The sequence below is a fragment of the Poeciliopsis prolifica genome, unplaced genomic scaffold (assembly GCF_027474105.1).
Source record: "Poeciliopsis prolifica strain line A6 unplaced genomic scaffold, Auburn_PproV2 SCAFFOLD002, whole genome shotgun sequence".
NCBI classification, from domain to species: Eukaryota; Metazoa; Chordata; class Actinopteri; order Cyprinodontiformes; family Poeciliidae; genus Poeciliopsis; species Poeciliopsis prolifica.
The window spans coordinates 5,228,559-5,251,108 of NW_026562377.1; the positions used below are offsets into that span (position 1 = coordinate 5,228,559).

Consider the following 22,550-nt stretch of genomic DNA (forward strand, 5'->3'; position numbering starts at 1 on the left):
CAATCCATATTGCCTAAACCTAAATAACAAAATAATTACATGTTTTAAGTTATTTAAAAACTATATAACGGAGTAAATTAAATCATTGCTCAATTTACGTAACTTTTTTAAGGTTAGACTTCTGAATCACACAGTGCATACATCTTCAACTCTTTCCTTTTTTCAGCAGTTTAATTAACTTTGTACTCTGTAGGACACTGATTGCAGACTATAAATAACCATGTTTTTTCACTCAACTGTGCAAACAGGTTTATATTTAGTTTGAAAGGTCACAATGAGTGATAGAAAGTAAAAATAAGGAACAGATTGCAGTTAAAAAAATAAATGTCAATGGTTATGTACATCAAAATCTTTAGCAAGTTTCTCCAAAATTTTGCTTTAAACTTCATATTTTACACCTAAAATAACAAGCTATATATATGGATAGTTTAATTTGGACTGACAAAACACTGTCATCTAACAGATTTACTCACGTTTAATGTAGAGGTTAAAATAGCTGCAGTTCAAAAGGTGTCTTTAAACAGCAGCTCTGGGGGGAGAAAATGTCTCAACTTCCACCCCCAGAAAAAGAATGAAGTTTTTTTCTGTTTGATTCGAAAGCCTAGAAAACGGTATTTTTCATCTCATGACGGTGCCCTCCTTTCATTCCACATTTTTCAAAGAAAGAACACATAGTTACTTTCAGAGTTGTACTATTTGTACAACGCAACGGTTGACTTGATGCTGGTCAAGTCAACCCCTCAACAATGCTTACCCTACTTTTCTTCTGGGAATCAAGTGTTTTGACAAATTAGAGATAAGCAATCATAAAATCTGTCAAAGGCCAGATAATTTACTGACTGAATATTTGATATCATGCCCAGTTTCAGTTATTTCTCATTTTGACCTTTTTTTGGGCCAGTTGAGTTCATTATTATGAAACATTGCATACAATACTACCTTTTTTTAAACCTACACAAAAACCAAAAACAGTCTTGATGAAAAGGATAAATGTGAAATATCAAAGAGTTAAAATAACAGTACTGTCATAAAAGCAAATTTATAACAGTTATAAAGATTAAAATATGAATTTATTTTTTATAATATGTTGAAAATAACACTTATGTAGTCTGTATTGAAGAAATAAATGCAGAGTTTTTTTTAACTGAAGTCTGAAACATATATTTACATTTTCTAAAATATTCAAACTGTTCACAATAATCAGTGAAAAAAATATTGGGAACAGAAGTCCAGCTAATAGTTGCTGACCAATGTTTTTTTTGTTGTTGTTGTTTTTGTTTTTTTGTTTTTGGCATCTTATATGTGATGAGTTCTTTGTTATTGGCTGACCTCCCCGTCTCTTGCTGGGAGACTCCCAACATTTTGATTAACAAAGTATGAAGACACATATAGATAAAAAAAAAAAATTCAATAAAATCTCAAAAGGGAAATGAATAAAAGCCCCTAATATGTTTAAAATGTCCAAGAGGTCTGGTTTGTATGGAAGCCCATTTCCACCACTCTGGTAAAAAAAAATCTAAATAAATGAAATATCTCGTTATTTCGAGATAGTATCTCATCATTTCAAAATTGTACGGGCTGTGAACGTCTTTCACACAGTTGAATCCTTCAGTAGATAAAAAAACAACAACAACTTTGCTCTCATTATTTAAAATAAATAAGTAAATATTTAGCCAACATTTTCTTTCTTAAACCTCAGATTTTTTAAATATCTAATCAAGAAAACATTCAGAGGAGTGAGAAAACTTTCATCTGTTGTTGCCGTTTCATTTAGTCCATTACTTATTAACAACTCGTCTGTCAAACAGTAAATACAGAAATAACAGTCGTATTTATCGGCTTGCAGTTCTCACTCTGGTCTGTGCTGAAAAAAGATGTAGTGGTGGTGCCAAGAAAACATTAACTACTAAAACATTGTAGCTTAATTTTGCTTAAGATTTACTGTTGAAAATAGTAAGCACCCTTTCTAGTAAATACACCTACGGCTGATCGTCTTGGAGGACTGCCGTCTTCTTACTACTTGTGGCTTGTTTCCATTTTAAAGCCAAGCAACAACACACTGCCTGCTAGCTTGGAGACTACTTTTAGGTATGTGGGTGTTGGCTATTTTTTTCCCCTATAAGGCTTCCTCGAAGCTGACATTTTCACAAAAATGTTTCATCTTGTGGGTTATCATATGATAAGAGGACAAATTTAAACATTAAGCCTTGCCTGCTGTAGTAAAACTAAAAGAGAGCCATTAAATATTTAAAAAATTACTCGCATTATATTTGCTGCACACAAGACACACAGACAAGTGTTTATCTTTAAGCCATTATTGTGGCTTAAAGATAAACATTTATCTTCTCAAACAAAAGATTTTTTCATAAGGTCAATAAAAAAAACTGGAAAACAAACAAAAAAAAAACAATACATAAATGCGGGCATTCCAAACAGTATTTCCATGTATAGCATAGTTTTTGTTTGCCCGCGCTGCTGGATTGGGACTCCTTGAGGAAGAATTACTGCATCGGTGCAGCATGGCATGGATTCTCTGCTGATGTATTGAGAAAGCCCAAGTTGGTTTCAAAGCTATTTTTGCTCACCTGCTTTGTTGGATCTGGTGTCTCAAAATCCTCTAAGCAATACACCATGGAGTTTAGGTCATTAAGCACACTGTTACTATATTCGATAAAAATCTGATATTTGTGGAAGTGCCACATCCTGCTAAAAAATTAAATCAGCATAAGGATGTGTTCTAAACGCCCTGACATACAGTGGACCAACAGCGACTAGCATGTCTCTTTAAACCATCACTGCCTGTGGAAACTTCACCCTGGACCAGCTTGGGTTTTGCGTCTCTACACTCTTGTTCCTGAGCTCTGCACTTTAATTTCCTAATTAAATGAAACATTTACTTTTTATTTAAAATAGGACTTTGGAACACTAAACAGCAGTCTAGTCCTTTTTTCTGTAACCTACGTGAGACTCTTCTGTAGTTCAGGAGTGGACGAAAACAAAATATGCCGGATATGGCTCTGTGTTAGAACTCACTATGTAGCCTATAAAATCCTTTTATGCTTAACCTGCACTTTTTAAATTACACATTTTTTCCTTCCTCTCAACTTTCCGTCAATACACTTGAACACATTTCTTATACAGTAACATCTGGTATCAATAACTGTTTTCTGAACCTATGTAATGTTCTACTGTTTTTATACTGCTGTACATTACAGTAATGAAATTAGAAAATATAACCGTCACTGTGTGTAATGAATCTATCAATGATAAATTAATTTGATCACTGATCCCTTCAGTTTTTTATGCACTATATGTGCACAAAGTGTTCTGTTTAGAAACACTTCTGCCAACACATCAGCTAAATTACCTTTTTTTCAATGTATGTTTCCTCAAAAATAGGTTTCCAAAAAATCTGTACATTTGATTTTCAGCCAAGTAATGCAATAATTAAAACCAATAAATCATTCTGACTTTGTTCCTAGAAGGCACATATAGCAAGAACACAAATCAGCATGGCATCTCATAAATGGCAGCCATCAAAAGGCAGCAACATTATGTAATGAAATTCAAAGCAGTAAAACTGATTTATGACCCTTAAACAGGCTACACTGCAGTGCCATCTTTAATACTGGAAACAAAGCCAAGATTTAGATGAAATGGAATAAAGTAGGTGCCTTCTGGTGCTAAAGAAAAATATTAGCCTATAGAGCTCATAAGTTATTACTAAAGATGAGAACATGACAATCAATACCTTTCAAAAACAGGAGAACATGAGAATAGTACAGTAGAGCAGAAAGGATATAGACTTGTAGGCTGAAAGCTACAAAGAGCAAAGTGAAGGACAAATTCATATCAAACACTCTGAGCACAGTAGAAAACCAGATCACATCCCTGCTACTGGCCTCAAACAGAGATGCTGAATAGACCTTCTGGCTACATGTCAATACTTGACTGGCTTTATTTCAAAAGTCACACTGAATTTCATATTTTCTTTAAACCTGAATCATAATCTCCCAAAGGAAACAGAAATGTTCAATAACCCTGGCTGCAGAAAAAGTTGAATAAATGAATGACTCATCCTTTACTATTTGTAAGAAATACAAACTGAGAGAAATCAGGTGATTTGATTGAGTGAATGACACACAAGACAGACGTGAAATAAGAGTGTGAAGCAATTCAAGTGGTCTGACGAGTCAGAATCGAAAGATATAGCCAGCTTTTTAATGTTCTTTAAACATTTCTATCTTCTGCAACCTGGACTCATGCCATTTGGTGTTTTATGCCTTTAAGCTGGAGACAAAGATAAAACTTTGCAATCCTTTTAACATGAGACATTTGGAAAATTCTAGAAAACACATTTGTCACATTTGTTTGCAAATGTCAGAAACAGAAGAGCCAGTCGTTTGTTCAATAACCTTTCATGACATTTTTGCTGTCATTTGATTTATGACTATATACTACAAAGAAAAAAACATAGCAAGGGTGAAAAACACCTATGTTGCATTCAGGAAGCAGTGCAGCAAAAGGCATGATGTTATCTTACAAGTCTATATTGTACTTGATATGAATTAAAATTATAGTAATGCAGCTGCTTAGCTTAAACCTGCAGGTAAGTCTAGAGGTTTTTTAGAGGTTTGTGGTTTACCAGGCTGTGGGCTTGCTGTGGGATTGGAACTTGGGAGTTGCCTGTTTTTTTGTTAAAGTCCAAAATGGACTTAAGATCATCCATTGCATCATTGAAATAAAAATTACAACTCTTCACCAATGGCACTGCAAAAAGGGCTGCAGAGCTTCGGCTCAGGTAAGAAAATCACTTGAATGAAAGCCATCAAAGTCTTATTTCTCCCACAAATAACATTCCAGTGCAAAAAAAAAAACATCTTTACTAGCCTGTTTTGGCCATCCCTATCATTTCTGGGGACACCACTGCTTATCCCAAAGCAAAATTTCAGTTCTTGCCTTATTCCTCCGATGTGCGAAATCTACATTTTATGTCACAAAAAAAATATCCCTTTCTGATTTGTCACCCAACTCAAACACTTTGCACTGCTGCCAGTTTGACTCAGGAAATAAAGCAGCAAAAGATAGATGTGATCTGCAAAAACAATGTTTTCCCATCATTTATATAGGAGGAAGTGTAGACACTGAAAGCAGAAACTGAAGGCAGGTGATAACTGATTAAAAGTGAAACTGAGCAGAGTGAAAGACAGAAGGGAGGCAACAGTAGGGAAGAGGGAATGAGAGGAAAGATGTGGAGAAAGGTTGAATAAAGGAGAGAGTGAGTGAAGATGGAAACCAAGTTAAACAGAGTGGATGAAATAAAATTAATATATTAAGAATATTTTCCAGCATATGCACACACTTCTGTGCATTTCCTGCCCATGTGAGAACAAACGCCCACCTGTGCAGAAAACGCAAACATGAACACATGGTTTATATTTGACTTCAGGGTTTTTACCAGCTTGACTTACAGTGTGAATATATTCTGCTCTATGCACTGCAGTTTGCAGAGTTGCCCTTTTTGTCATGAGTTGTGGTTTTATTTGTCAAAGAGTAAAATGAGCCATTACATTTGAAATCAAACCATGTTTAATAAATGCTTTCCATATTTTTGGACAGCCATCTTTGATTTAAACATTCAGAAGTACAATTTGCCTAAATTTATAAGCTGCTCGTAGTGATGAAATATTCCCTGACAGAGGAGCAGGATATTAAGAAACCTCTTTTCTTTCTTTCATCATCATCTTTTCTTTATTGCTGTGAAATATCTCAGTCTTCAGCAGGAGACTGAATACATTAATCCTCGCTCTGAATAGCAAAATGCACAATGTGAGATAAATTCATATTATGGCAGGAATGAAGACATATTGGGTTAGAATGTAGGGTACTGCATTGAGATCTAGAAAAAAAAAACATTTACTAATTTTCAAGAATTACCAAAGATGCTGTCTTAACACCTTACAACCCATTGAACTTTTTAAAAGATTTTCATAAATACCTGACATCTGAGTCTCAGGTATTTTCCACTATTGTTTATAGCTCCTTCATCTTGCACCCTCTCTGATTAGCACAGAAGAGAATTAGGGCCATCGATTAAAGTCAGATAACCAACTGAGATCAAAAGCACAAATTCTGGGTTTATGGACAGATTATTTTTTCCAGTGGTTTAATCCTCTTCCATAGATTAGCTAACTTTTTAAAGAAAAGAAGGGCATTCCCTCACCATGATAGTGCTTCTGCCATGTTTCCGAGTGCAGATACGTTGATCAAGATGATCTGAATGATTGATTCTCTATCACACACACATTTTTGTTTTCAGCAGTTTTCTTCATGCCACAGTGACCTAAGAGATGAATCCATGACTACCGGTTCACCTGCTGACCTGAGCTCTGAATCTATGATTCATCAGGTGTTGATTGTTTCACTCTGCGTTTGAATGATATCGAGCGTCTTTTTTTTTTTTTCCCTGACAAATGAAACTTCAGCGCTAAAATACGGTATGTACTCTTTCAACAATCTATACCGCAGGAGGACTCTAGAGGTGACAAGGTGTGAGTTCCTAATGCCAGGCGATAGACTGACAGACAAAGTGCAAGTGGTCACGGTTTGTGTAATCCCAGGAGTTACTGTTGCCCTGGTAACAAGCATCCTTCCTCCTCACCAGACAAAAAGAGAAAAGGAGAATGAATATCTGTGTATAATCAAGGCACCATTGAAACAGTGAAGATGGAAGCAATTATAAAGACTGAGTGGTGTGAGAACAGGTCACAGCAGCGAGAACAAACAGAGAAAGAGGTGAACTGCTACTACTGCTGCAGAATAATCTAAGTTTTTGAGAGCTTTAATTGGAGAATGAACAGCTGCTCAGTTTGACCCACGTTACCTCTGTATACAAGCTCAACAGTAAGCCCAGAAGAGAGGAAGAAGGCCATGAAATGAAGAAAAGAATAGACTAAAACAAACTGTGTAGGGGGTGTTGCGAGACGTTAGTTTGAAAGAGTCCAGTAGGAAAATAAAAAGCAGTCCCATATTTACGAAAAAAAAATTTATAAAGAGATTATGCATAAATTTACATAGAAAAAAAAATGTTAGTTTCCTGGAGACTCGCAAAAAGGTTTCCAAGAAACTAGATAGAAATACAATATTTGGGACATGGCATACAAATAAAAGGTTTTGCATGAGTTCATATAATACAGAATTTTCTTTTTTTGGTTAATGGTTAATCTAAAATCAACTTTTAAATATGTTTAAGTTGATGTTTTAAATGAAAAAATTATTAAAAAGGAGAGGATGCACTAATCAATCAGAATCAATCACTTCTGCCTTGTTTTAATATTTTTTTTTAAATCCTGTACATTATGAAATGTATTATTATTATATTACTGTTACATAAAATATATTTCAGAGAAATTGTGTCTTAATAAATGTTTTTTAAAACGCAGTAAACTGTGGTTGGATTTATGCACAAGTCCTACTTTCCAAAGAATCTTTGGAAACTGATGAAATGTTCTATTCTGTTAGAGCGAGTAAGAATAAATAAAAGTATGATTTGAGATGTAAACTGTTTAAAGCCAGTTCAGACTGATGCTCAGTAAAGCTTATGCAAGTCTTGGCTTGTCCAGGTATTCACATGAAATAATAGTCTTTGCAATTTCTGAACTCTGTGACAGTCATCTAAATATGAAATACAGTTCTTAACAAAAAAGTTTTAATACGGACAAAAATAGTTATTAAAATAGTTATTTATTGCTTCTATGCAATTTTTTATGGTATGCAGAAGTTTGTAAATAAACCTTTTATCAAATTTAAAGGCCTTTATTGCGAAATGCACCATCTTTGTGCAAAGCCTCTGTGGGAAAATGGGAGCATGATCTGTAGAGTATTCTGGTCCAAAAGTTTGCGTGTTTAAATCCTTAAGCCACTTTATCACTTCAACCTTGTCGCATGGTTTTGTGTGTTTTTAGGGACACCTGTGAGCAACCCCACTTTTTATTGGCTTTAGGCATGAATGGTTTCAAATTGCTTCACAATGCTTTTTCCAGATCTCCCAGACAATCTGAAGGGAGCTTCATTGGTCAGAACAATATACTCTAACTAAATTACACCACTCATCTGATAGAAGACACAAAAAGTTTTTGAAGGAACACAGCAAATGCATATGTTCAGAATTTATAAAGCAACAAGGAACATATTTTAAGAAGCGAATGATTGATATAAAGATTAGAGGACTTGGAGGTGTTTGCTGTTGAACTTTCTTGGAAACACGACAAGATAAATATGCAAAGTCACAAATGTTGGTCTGAGTTGAAGTGTTTTCACTCAGGAAACCCTGGAGCACATCCATGCAGACATACACAGCCAGAGCAATTAGATCAGATGTGCTCAGCTGTGCCTTGCATGGGAAAAAGGCCATTAGCTCTGATATGACACATCCATTCCTCAGCATAACACATTTCAATAACACAGACATATTATGACGCTGCACTCAAACTCTTTCACTCTGCATGCCAAATCCTTATTACCTCTTATAATCACATACACACTTCCTGAATATCAATATAACCCATCTAACTAATCCGGCTCAGCCAGACCAGCTTCATGATCGGGAAAATCATTAAATCAAACCCTTCCTGGCTTCTTAGCTCATAGTTAAACCACTTACAACTAATCCTCGTTTAGCACCACAAGCTAAACTAAATCCCTGACAATGCATCTTCTATCATTAAGGATCTCTTACTACAACATACTTAACCTTAAGACTCAGGAAACGGCCAACTGTATTTATCAAAGTGAAAAGGCACACTTTAGACATGGAGACCTCATTGACTTTAGCTAAATGCAAATACAGAAGAACATATTTCTTTGTTCTCTTTAAACAGACTTCTTCCAGGTGTTTCTACAATAAGATCAGTAGAGTCCATCAGTGAATAAATCTACTACTAAGGTCAGTAAATTGCTACCGGCACCAAGAAAATAAAATCCATTCTTCACTAAATAAATCTGGATATACTTTGAAAATAGATTAATGGAAAATTATAAAAATCTACATACATAGACTAAGGGCTGCGGTGGTAAATGCATTGACCTAAGAGGAAAAAAAAGGGTTCCACCTCATTTTATACCTTTACTTTTTTCCAAGTGGTCCAAACTTTTAATCATACCCTTGAATGCATTTTTAGTCAATGTCAAATCAATACACACCCTCAACAACAGAACATAAATAAAGATGAAAAATTTGAATGGTGGGCATGATGACACCGAGAGGTAACAAGGCGAAGACAGCTGACCAAGACACACTGGAAGTTTGGGAAAAAAGAGAGGACGAGTAACACACTCCCACACCTTTAGACATGTCTAAAGCCAAAAAGCTAACACCCACAGTGATGGCAGAGTGGATAGGAATAAACTGGTTATACAGTTAGGGCCAGAAATATTTGGACAGTAACACAATATTTGTGAGTTGGGCTCTGCATGCCACCGCATTGGATTTGAAATGAAACCTCTACAACAGAATTCAAGTGCAGATTGTAACGTTTAATTTAAAGGGTTGAACAAAAATATCTGATAGAAAATGTAGGAATTGTACACATTTGTTTACAAACACTCCACATTTTAGGAGCTCAAAAGTAATTGGACATATAAACATAACCCAAACAAAAAAGTTTTTTCTCAATATTTTGTTGTGAATCCATTGGAGGCAATCACTGCCTTAAGTCTGGAACCCATGGACATCACCAAACGCTGGGTTTCATCCTTCTTAATGCTTTGCCAGGCCTTTATAGCCGCAGCCTTCAGGTCTTGCTTGTTAGTGGGTCTTTCCGTCTGAAGTCTGGATTTGAGCAAGTGAAATGCATGCTCAATTGGGTTAAGATCTGGTGATTGACTTGGCCATTGCAGAATATTCCACCTTTTTGCTCTCATGAACTCCTGGGTAGCTTTGGCTGTATGCTTGTGGTCATTATCCATCTGTACTGTGAAGCGCCGTCCGATCAACTTTGCAGCATTTGGCTGAATCTGGGCTGACAGTATATCCCGTATACTTCAGAATTCATCCGGCTACTCTTGTCTGCTGTTATGTCATCAATAAACACAAGTGACCCAGTGCCATTGAAAGCCATGCATGCCCATGCCATCACGTTGCCTCCACCATGTTTTACAGAGGATGTGGTGTGCCTTGGATCATGTGCCGTTCCCTTTCTTCTCCAAACTTTTTTCTTCCCATCATTCTGGTACAGGTTGATCTTTGTCTCATCTGTCCATAGAATACTTTTCCAGAACTGGGCTGGCTTCTTGAGGTGATTTTGGGCAAATTTAACTCTGGCCTGTCTATTTTTGGAATTGATGAATGGTTTGCATCTACATGTGAACCCTTTGTATTTGCTTTCATGGAGTCTTCTCTTTACTGTTGACTTAGAGACAGAGACACCTACTTCCATGAGAGTGTTCTGGACCTCAGTTGATGTTGTGAACTGGTCCTTCTTCACCAAAGAAAGTATGCGGCGATCATCCACCACTGTTGTCTTCCGTGGACGCCCAGGCCTTTTTGAGTTCCCAAGCTCACCAGTCAATTCCTTTTTCCTCAGAATGTACCAGACTGTTGATTTTGCTACTCCAAGCATGTCTGCTATCTCTCTGATGGATTTTTTCCTTTTTTTCAGCCTCAGGATGTTCTGCTTCACCTCAATTGAGAGCTCCTTTGACCGCATGTTGTCTGGTCACAGCAACAGATTCCAAATGCAAAACCACACACCTGGAAACAACCCCAGACCTTTTAACTACTTACTTGATTACAGGTTAACGAGGGAAAGGCCTTTTGAGTTACTTGCAGCCTTTAGAGTCCATTGTCCAATTACTTTTGGTCCCTTGAAAAAGAGGAGGCTCTGCATTACAGAGCTATGATTCCTAAACCCTTTCTCCGATTTGGATGTGGAAACTCTCATATTGCAGCTGGGAGTGTGCACTTTCAGCCCATACTATATATAAATTGTATTTCTGAACATATTTTTGTCAACAGCTAAAATAACAAAACCTGTGTCACTGTCCAAATATTTCTGGCCCTAACTGTAGATTAGTTGCACTGTGCAACTAATTTTATAATGAGTTCAAATTTTTGTGTGAGAGATGTCATAACAATAACTTGCTGTAGCTTGAATACTTAAGTTTCTGAAACTTTATGAAATATTTGTTTTGGTACAAGATGAGTCATTCCAAAGTGCAAAAATTAAGTAAGTCAAGGCATTATATAGCACCTTTCAGCCAAAGGCAATTCAAAGTGCTTATACAAGAAAGTTACAAACAACATACAACGATAGTAAAAAAAAAAGAAAAAAAAGTACAATCAGAGTAAATGTCAGTCATCTTTCACGACAATCGAAGTGAAAGATGACTGACATAAACAAGACAGAGTGTTGCAGAACCAACAATTGTTTTTCTTTATGTTGCAAAAGCATATCACTTTCAAATATTTCAACATTTTAGAATAAGGATTCCGTATTCTAAAATCTTTAAAAAATAAATAAATAAATTATATATATACATATATATAAATTAGAAATAAAGTATAAACCTCTTTCAGATCTTGTATGACCCTTGTCCATCTCGGTTTAAAGGCAGAAAGGAAGTGTAATGCTATCTTTCGAGATGAGATCTCTGATGTTCTGATGTATGGAGAAAAAGATTCAAAGAAAAGGAAATGACAAACAGCAGAAACGGAAAACAGTGAGATCAAAAGCATTCGTGAGCCTGAGTCTGTGTCCTGCCATTCTTAGTGACACTGTAATGACATCTCTGCCCGTAGTAAATCTTCCAAACATTTGGTTATGTAATGGAGATATTTTGGGAACATGATGACTTACATTGTTGGGAGACACTGTAAGAACACTCCTGCTTTTCCTCATCTTTCCTCGAGTAACTCCTCCTGTTGACCAACCGCAGAAGCTTCACATGAAAACCTAGAAAATAAAAAAAGCTGTATTACAAACTGAGTACAGCAAATTCGCTAACAGAGAAATCTGTATGCAAAAGAAAGTTTGATGTGTAAATTCATAGTCTTTTATGTTTTCTTATTCTTACAACTTATTTAATAATGTTATTCAGATAAATACAAGATAATTTATTTTTTTGATAATTATAAAGGTTCATCCAAAAAACTGTATTTCTAATAAATGACAGTAATACTTTACAGCCTTACAAAGATAATTCTAGTATAAGGCTTCTCACAAATTAAAAGAAATGACAATTTTTTACAACCAATATAAAAATTGGCAATCCTGAGCCTTCCTAATTGTTCAGTACATTTTAAGCTAGAGCAGGTAATAATTCAAAGAAACAGATCAATTTGACTCCTTTGTTGCAGAGTCTCTCAGTTCAGATAATTCAGAAAGTGATTAAAAAGGTGCTAGAGAAACGCATCTTCCTCCTGTGATTCAGGATGGTCTATTTTTGTCTTTTGTTTCCAGTATATGACAAGAACCGTGTTACAGCCCCGCAGTGCCCGAGACACGTAGAACAGGACAGATAAATGGAAATTATGACAAGGGTAATTTTGTAAGCACATGAATAATTGGAGGAGGAGGGGTTTGGAAGCAGAGAGTGTTATAATGAGTACAAAAGAGGATTAAATGAAACACAGATGAGACTGGAAGCTAAATGGAAATAAGAGAGTGGTTTTAGGGTTAGAAGAAGCAAGGATAAGAAGAGTAGAAGAGTTTGCTACTAAAACTAGTAAAAACACTGTCTGGTAAAGTTATGGTAGAAGTCAGCATTAAATTATCCCACATGTTTTTCTTGATCAGCTTGGACCAGGGTTCAACTGGTCAAAATGTTTTAAAATGTTGTCTCTTCAGTTTCTATTGGATTAAAAACCAACACTTTCAACAAACTTTAACGTGTTCTTTCTATAGAAGATTCTTCCTTAGATTTAATACTAAGCAGTGTATATGTGAGTCTGAAAGAAAAGAGTGGTTGGTGCAAACTGGAAGTGCTTATAATGTTTGTCATTGAGATCGTAGCTCAGCTGGCCTCTTCTGGACTGGATGCGTCAAGAAAGGTAGTTGTGAGAGCTCTTCACTGAGGAATACTTTGAGGTCATCGACCAAGAAAGAAGGCATAAGAACCCAATTAAAATTTGCCTATGAGCATTTGAAATATACTGATGTGTTTTGAAAAACACATCAGTCCTTAAGTAGGTCTGATAGATAAAGAAATTTAAAGAAATCTGCTGTCTCCCATTAGGCCCCCACTTGTTGTTGTCCAACAAAAGTAAAAAAAAAGGTTTGTTACTATTGTAACGAACCTTCTTCAAAAGACGCTGACTGAAACACGGGAGAGAAGAATTATGATCGATGCCATTGCAGTGTCATGCATGTTTTAATTTTTTAAAAGTTCAAACTGATATTGTGTATCTTTGGTGTAAACATTACCTTCACGCAAATGCCCCCCTTTTGAATTGCTGCCAGTGCCAGGAGCCATTGAGAAACCATAATTTAATGTTAAATGGTCCTTTGCAAGTTGTAGTATGCTTATTAAAAAAGGCATAAACAAATGATGTATCTTAAGTCACAAGTAATGACGAACACCATGCAACATACAACTCTTTGGTAGAGCATTCACTCTAGTTGAGGGAATACCCAGCTTTCATATTTTCAGATCCAGTTCTCTAATGTCTGCCATCATGCTAATAAGCATTTAAACTCAATTTCCCTCTTTTTTTAGGTGGATTATTTTACTACTTACAACTGCTTTTGGCTGCTAACGTTATCATAGTAATAAATTCTGTTTTGTGTTTTCTCTATTGACTCCACAGAAATTTTATGAGAAAAATCTTCTCAGCATTATATTGTCAACAGCAAATCTCATAAAGCCATGTGGGTGAAATGAGCCATTAAGGAATTTATATGACAATATTTCAAATTGTGTCTAAAGAGGGAATTGTCGCTTTTCGAGGCTTCTTTATGGAGATGAGAACCAAGTCTTATGTAGCACAAATCACAGTAACAGACAATTACAATGACAGAAAAAAGAAATGAGTGTTCATGAGCAGATATGAATATTATGTTTATGGCATGTTTATGAGCACAGATTATAACTGTAGCATCAGAGCATGAAACTTGCTAACATGTCAGAGGATGTTTGTTGTTTTTTCGGTCAGTCAATTAGGCAGATTAGTTTTTCTCTATCCTAATTAGCAACATTAAGGAAGACGGGTGTAAAGAGAAAAAATAGCTTAAAAACATTTTAAACCTTCAAAAAGGTCAGCTTATGAATACATGCAGTTTGTCATTAACATCAAATATTGCAACATTTTTGTGGAGATCAATATTTATAAAGCGTTAAGTACCGGATTTGCTAGAATTTTATTTTATAACAATATTTTGTTTGCAATGTCACAGTTAATCAGAGGTTCAAAAATCTCATGAACATAGAATAACTGATTCATATGGAACATAAAAAACTGAACCTACTGCCTCTGGTTCATGTATTACTTTTCATTTGTCACCAAGATTAACAGAGTTAGCTTTCATTGCAAAATGTGACAGGGCATTCTGTCACATCATATTTTGATCCTTTTATGCTCTGGCAGGAGTACACCACTGTGACTGAGGGAAAAGCAAGTTGTGCATCATGCCTAATAGAGCAAAGATAACAAGGAAAACCCTCAGCATGCTTGTCTTATAGACCGTCAGTCACTGGGACGTCTCAAAAACAGCCAGAGAACAGACTCTACGTCTCAGTTTATGTTGGGGGCATTTCTAACTATCACAACAACATACTGTGTGCCTTTGCAATATTATCTGTTGCTGAGAACTGTGCAGTACAGGCCATTTATCATTCAATATCAACATTTTCTCCAAAACACACTCATGTAATTAATTTTGCAACATTATTTCTAATACCACGGCATTCAGAGTGAAAGAACAGCAAGAGAGAGACTGTATGGGTTGCTGGAGTTTCGCTAGATTTACGGATATTTCTTACCCAACTAGACGTGAAGAGGATGTGCCCTTCACTGACAAAACCTGGTGGTTTGCCAAATAAATGTGCAACTCATATTACATATATTCTCTAAAATCCACTCTTCCCACAGTAAGTGCTTTTGAAATCTACTTTTCTCAATATTTCTGCATGTGTCACCGTTTCTCGTTCCCTGTCATCCAAGATGAGCTCAGGGTATGTTACATCATTTCAAACACTCTTTACATCCTACACCACAGCATTTATAATGACATTTCCTCCAGAAACATGCTCATCTCTTGGGGAAAAAAACAAAAATTATTTCACAGATTGGTGCCAAGTGGTTGTATAAAAGGACATCCACAGACCTGAAGGGGGTTTTCATCTGCAGGTAAAAATTGTTGCTCACCATTTGACAATTGCCTTCCATCTCTTGATTTCTACCAAGGTAGTCCATGTCAGATTTAAAACCCATCACCTGCCTGTTGTATCTGCAGCATATGTACCTTTAACCTTTATGGTATGCCAAAGTCCATACAAAACACAATCATTTACAACAGCAGTTTGTGATCAGCATTTATTTGGCTCGTTTCAGATTACTCTTTATGAGGCAGCACACAACACCTGGGCTTCCTGCTGCATTTAAGAAGAGATAAAGTCGAGACATTTAATTAAAGTTCATACCTTTCCTCTTTCAAAACAATTCACAGGAGCATGGGGAAATTATTGAAACAAAAATGTACTCATCAACATCAAATTTTACTAAAAATGTAAAAAAAAAAAAAAGTGATTAAATAAAAATATCTCAAAAATATTCTCATTTCAGTCAACAAAAAAAAAGGTAGGGGAAAAGTAGAGATGAGTTTTCAAATAATGCAGGACTAAATGGGGTTTCATCAAAACAGTTTATGACCAAGAAATATTATGAATAAACTGGATATATGGATGCTCAAAGGGTTGATCGCTATAAAGGATGGTGATGGAAATAAAGTCACAGGTTAAAAAATAAAATTCTGAACTGTCTCTCACCTGCCAAGACCTCAACACAACCAGACCAATTCGATCCTTATTTTAAGACCAACTGACAGCCTCTCTGCCTCCCACTTCGCCATGCCTGCATGACAACATGGAAAGCAAGATATTGAACAAAGCTGCAGAAAATATCCGCTCAGGGTCCTGAATGCTGGCAGTAAACACTTTTATAAGATTTCATACAACCTCTTCTTGATCAACTGTTCCAGGTTATCAAACTTTTAACAGCAAACCAGTTGCACTACCTTTCAAACAACATTAAAAATACAGAATTTCCACAGGCCCTTCAAGCCCCACTTCAGCGTGCTTACCATCCATAGTTAGCGGTATATGACACAATCATCTTCCTGCTTCAGTGAGCGCGTTATGATCTGAACAAAGCCGACAGCTGTGTGAAGATTGCGCTCTTTGATTTCTCTTGTGAATTCAGTGCAGTTCAGCCAGCACTTCTACGTGAGAAGCTTCCAAAATTACAGCTGGATGTCTCCACAACAGCCATCCTGACTGAATACCTGAAAGATAAGTTCCACAGCACTGAAATCTCACCACTTCTGTTCAATTCTCACTTCCAGTTCTTCATTCAGTTAATCTCAAGATCAATTAGTTTATCTTGTTTAAACCTACCTTTATCCCAAAACCAAAAGCAAATTTTAAAAGAACGCTTGTTTCAATTAATTTGGTGTGAAACAAAGTGTGGCACAGAATTAAATAACTTCTCCCAAAGTAATAACACAGAAGAAATAGACTGTCATGTGTACACTCACCTGGTATTAAATAATTTCAACACAAGGTTGAAAGAACCTTTGGTACTTGATTTATCAAGCACCAAAGCAAAAGTAACACAATGTCAAGGATATAAATCTAGACGTAAATAGCCTTGAATGGACTGTTATACAAGCAGTGATTTCTTTAATGGATTAGTTGAAGCACAAGCGCAAGTACTGCAAACAATGCATATGACATATACACACAAGGACTTAAGAATAATCACATTTCTTACAATATCACAAAAGAGTTGTTTCATTAATTTAATCCACATTGCACTAAGTTCAGTTTGTTTATACAAAATCAATTCACATCAACAACTATCGCCTCAAGGCATTTCAAAAAAAAGAAAAATTCAATCCAATCATAACAAAAATAAAAAAAACAGAAGGATGACGAGATGTGTGATGGACAACAAATTGGGAGAGGGTGCAAAGTGGTGCAGCACAGAAATTAAAACTGTACTCTAATTTAAGCTGTAGAGGTTGAATATAACATGCTGAGACGGGGGGATGGTGCTGTGTGGCGGTGGTCCAGATATTTTCTGTTATAGCAAACAAAGGAAAACATCCCACTCTAAGTAAGTAAGATTCAAGACATTTCCAATGCATGGACAAGTTTGCAACCTCTGTCCAACAACCTCTGTCTTTCAGTGCGTAAATTCAATGAATTTAAAATTGGACAAAAACAAACTAGTGCGTAATTAAACTGCACTGGTTAGCCAGACCCCACGTGAACTTAGGTAAAACAATTACCCTAAAATTACATAATTAGGAGCTACTTTTAGTCTTAGGATTCTTTGAGAAAAGGGACCCCATCTTTGATAGGTAGTTGTTGGACATAGGATCATTTGCATTTGTAAAAATAATCTGAAATTAAAAAACCTTAGTGACACAAGTGAACTGAAAGAAAAACAGCACCATGAGATAAGAAAGACTTTGTTGTGGACTTGACATACAAACCCAGATTTACATTAGCTTGGGTAGGTGTAGGGGTGAAGATAAATATAAATGCAACCCTTTTTATAGTTTTGCTTGTGACAATGTTTTGAAACTATGCATCATTCTCCTCACAAATATACACTATGTTGATCTTTATCACAGAAAGTTTGTAGGTATAATGAGACAAAACTTAAAATAGTCCCAGAGGTATTAATGCTTTCACCCCAAGCTGTAAGTGACACTGCAGAATCCTAAACTTGTTGCTCATTTACTTGAAATCCTGTCTTCTGGTGATATGTCTCCTTCAGAATCTTAGTCTGAATCACATTATATAATAAAAATATTTTCATTTTTACATCATTTTACATCTTCTTCCAGTTACCTAATCTTAAACTAAGAAGTTGTTATTTTGGCAATGACTCACATGGAGGTACAGAGTGGTACGGGACTGAAGCAGTCCCACGCAGCCGAGAAATATTAACAAAACAAATATGCTGTTTCAACTATGCTGATGAGAAGTTTGGATATGATTTAAAAGCTGCACAGTTTTCAAAAAATTCCAGAAAAAAAAATACCTGCAAAATATGTAAAAATGAAAATAAAAATTGAAACTGAGGTTTGGTCAATTTTTTGAGTCTCGTAATTTGTATAATACTATGAGCATGCTAACTGACTAGCAAGCACAGAGAGTGAGAAATAACAAAACGTGCAATTATTTAACATCCAAGAGGTTTCTGTGCAGAGTACCACCCCCAGAAAATGTGCATACATTTATTGGACACAATAGGCAGTTTAATTACAGTCTGACTGTGGTTCAGTGTGACTAATTTCAGCAGTATAATTATGCCAATTTAATGTCTGTAATTGGTGCAAGTCAATCTGGACACAGATGGGTGGATTTGCTGAAGTGCTCAGGGTCTGAGTGAGTTGGTACCTGTTCAGTAACAACATGGATCGATGGGTTTCCACATTTAAACATTGAGTGCAGCCAACAGATCAATAGATTCTGAACTTCATCTGTAGCAAGTCATACAAACTAACAGTGCCACAGTTATTTTTCCATGAGTGACTTAGAGTAGGATACAAAAAGGGGGGAGCTGAAAGATAAAACACGTTGCGATAAGAGGAGATCATGAAGAAAGCAAAGTTTCCAGGCATCTCCAGAGTGAAGGATCAGAGCTGCACAGTGGTATAAGAGGTCATGTGAGGAAGCGAGGATAGAAAGAAAAAAAGTCAGCAGAGACAGGAAGTGCACCTGGCATTACGCCCTTCAGCCAATTGATTTTCTACTGTTTTACACTTTTATTCACAAAGCAGAACAGCCTGCTGCTTTGGATCCTGCACTTGTGGGGCTCCCCAAGCTCCTCTCTGACAAGAGAAGTTCCTATTCCAAAAGGTTCACCATTTGTGTTTTGTGGTCTGCATACTAACAAGCTCTGTATTTGATGTTATTTGCAGCCTCAAACAATTTCAAGTCAACATTGCTTTTTGCCTTGCAGTGCTCGTCATGAGTTTAACAATAAGACTATATACGCAGACTCAAACGGTACAGTTAATGTACAGCAAACCAGCATAACATTATGACCACATGTCTACTGTGTTGCCTCCTGTTTTGCAATTAAAACATTGACCCATTAAGGGATGGAGTTAAAGGTAATCCGTGACATCTGCCAACAAGATATTAGCAACCAATATGGCCTCTCTAGTGGTGAGGTGGAGCCTCCATAAATCTGACGTTCTTGTCAATAAGAGTGATTTCTGGCTGAATATAGAGACCAAGTCAACACCTCAAATTAAATGTGCTCCTCAAACCATTCCTGAAGCTTTTATGCTTTTTGGTACGTCACATTGTCCTGTTGAAAAGAAGCAACAGCAACTGGGGAATCCATGTGGTCTGCAACAATAGACAAGTGTATTACCAAGGTGAGTTAAACACACCTGTGTGATGAATGAGGCAAAGCTACTTCCTGAATCGGTCGGCAGTCTTGATGTTGAAATGCCTATTTTTAGTTCTTTTGGCAGTGAACAGAAGTGACAATGGGCACCCTGACTCATGAGTTTAAAAAACTGCTGCACTGTGCACTCTTGACTATTTCAATCAGAACTAGGATTAACTTCTTCTGTGTTTCAAATACAGTATCTGACCGGCTGCTCAAGAGCCTTTTCACAACTGGAAGCACTTTCAGTGGCTACTGACCTCTTGACAAGACTCTTGAAGAGCTGCAGATTTACAAATGCTCTGACCCAGTAATCAAAAACTGGATCTGCACAAACTCAAATCCTTAGTCTGCCCTATTCTTCCAGCTTCAACATTGGGGACAAACTGGTGCTTATAAAACACGAAGAGGCAATCAGTGTGATTTACTTCATCTGTCAGTGACCAAAATTTTGATGCAAGAATTAATGACAAGTAAAAGCAGAAATCCAAAGTGAGACACTCGCTGCATTACAGGTGCCTGTTTAAGTAAAACTGGAATAATATTTAAATGACACTGGATAACAGAAACAGTGTCCAGGCTGCCAGTATTTCTAATAGCGTGAAATCATCACATTAAATCATCACATTAAATCATCACATTAAATCAATACCTCGTGTCTGGTTTGCAGCTCATCCGCACGTGGGGACAAAGGGAATCCCAGCTCCTCTCGCGCCCTGTTTCCGGATGAGAGTCCAGCTGTCACCGAGTCAAGACATGACATTCATTCCGGTCCGGCGGTGGTTTATCGCCGTCCTAAACTCGGATGGGTGCTTGCAGGAAGTCCACTCTATGCCACTGTTTGCTTTCTCCTCTTTTTCCCCTTTTTTCTACATTTAAATGCTGTTGTTGAAATCATTCACATCCTCAAAAGATTTCAGGCTTGTCCACTTTTTTTCACCGAAACAAAACTGTCATGAAAAATCCAGGAAATGATCTTTTGTCCCAGCTGTGCATCTCTTCAACATCCACAAGCCAGCCTTCCCAGCCGGAGGATGGCTGTGATTTGACGGGAGGTTCGCTGCTTTCGCGACTCAAATTCATCTGAAAGTCGGATCTTCCCTCCTCCTGTTACTCCTCCTCCTCCTCCTCCTCTTTCTGCTCCTCCCTCAGCCTCAGCAGAGGAGGAGCGAGGACCAATCACGATGCAGAAACATCGGAAGAGAGCTTTTGATCAAAGAAAGAAAGAAAATTATTTTCTTTTTTAATATGTCAAGTTTCAAAAAAAAAAAAAAAGCAATAAAATGGCATATTAGTGACTGATTGTTCTGCTAGCTGTCCACTATATTCAAACATTTCAGAGACAAGTTGAGTGGAAGGATGAATGAATTTTTAAGAAAGAAATGCAATTTTTGTGGCTCACCAAGAAATTGTAACAGAAAGTATTTTTGTTTTTTTTTATTTTGCAAAATAACGCTGTGCAACATGCTTGTAATGGCAAATATTACATTTAATGTCTTTATTTATAACTGATCTTGTAGCATATCAGCAAGAGTTCATTAATATCACAGCATTGATGTGTAGAAAATGCATCCTCTCAAAACAAGAATTCATGAAATCAATCGAGTTTTATGTTTCTCATAAGTTTATGAAACACAAGAATTTGTCTTGTCTGTGGAGGGTTTGCATGACTGATTTTCATCTTCACGTTGATCATGTGGCTCTGTGATTTCTGTTATAGTTCAGACCCACATCTACGTAGAGAATGAGCTGAAAAATAACTGGGCCATATCCTAGTGTGTTATTTCTGAAAAACAAACTACCATTTATATTCAGTTGAATAATATTCCCAGGAATTTGGCACCTTCACAAAATAATTTGCAAATTTCTGTTGCAGAAAATAATCAGAGCCAGAACATCTAACTGGAGGATAAATTATGGTGTAAAGGAGGCCATTTTGTGTGGTTTTATTTTATCCTCTAAATCACCGCTGACAACCTCTGGAAGTCTGCAGTATTATATCAGTGACTCCATATTGCATCTGTATCCAGTGTGTGTTGTTTTATGAGGGTTACATGTATATGACACTACTGCTGTTCTAATTTCACTGACTTAGTGGAAGAGATGCCATGTCTTTAAAAACTTCTCAAAAACTATTTTTACTCCACTATAATTCTGATAAAATAGTGAACTTTATTAAATATTCAGTTCTTTATTATGAAATATTCACATATTAATGTTCTTTTTTTCATTTTGGCCAAGAAACAATTTTATTTCCAAGCATTTTTATCAAAAGTGAATTAGGGGTCACTTGTTAAAACATATCACCACCACGTTTCTATAACTAGTGTTATTTCTTTTGATTAAATTATTTTCAGTGAGATGCCTTGGGATCATGTAACAGTTTCTGAGATAAGTCATAGGAAGGTTTTCTCTAATCTTCACTTTTGACTGTGAGTCAATCTGGACTTAAACTCGGCTATTCCAGAATTTTGCATTTCTTAAATCTCAAACGGTCCTTCTTGGTAGATTTTTCATGTTGCAGATTTTTGTCATGTTGCAGGGCCCAGTTCTGCTGAGGCTCTGTTTGTTGTTTGTGTTTGTTTATTTGTTTGTTTGTTTGTTTGTTTGCTTGCTTTTTCAGATTATGTCATATATTCCTCAAGCACCCTCTGATACACTATTCATGCTGGATTGTATGATGCTGAGCTAAGCAGATTCTGCAGCTGCAGAGCTTCCCCAGACTGTGACCCTTCTAGCTCTATGATTCACAGTTGGTATTATTTGCTTATTTATTACTTGAATTTTTTTAGCTTTGCTACAACTGATGACAAATATGCACATGCCCTTACATAAGTTATCTTAACATATTTCATATGTTAGAAGATTAGATTGTTCTTATTTAGATAACTAAATTGAACTAAACTAAATTTCTTGCATCTAG

At 36.3% G+C, this 22,550-nt stretch overlaps 1 protein-coding gene across 1 annotated transcript in view; it reads right to left on the bottom strand.

Moving 5' to 3' along the window:
- Positions 1–20,655, bottom strand: part of pde4ba (phosphodiesterase 4B, cAMP-specific a) — a 137,852-nt gene extending 117,197 nt beyond the window's left edge. Inside the window, exons 1-2 of the mRNA XM_055046958.1 lie at positions 20,280–20,655; positions 11,856–11,951 (exon numbers count right to left, since the gene is read on the bottom strand). Of these exons, the coding sequence (XP_054902933.1) occupies positions 11,856–11,897 (42 nt within the window). The 5' untranslated portion in view covers positions 11,898–11,951; positions 20,280–20,655. The remainder of the gene's footprint in view (positions 1–11,855; positions 11,952–20,279) is intronic.
- Between the last annotated feature and the right edge of the window lie 1,895 nt (positions 20,656–22,550).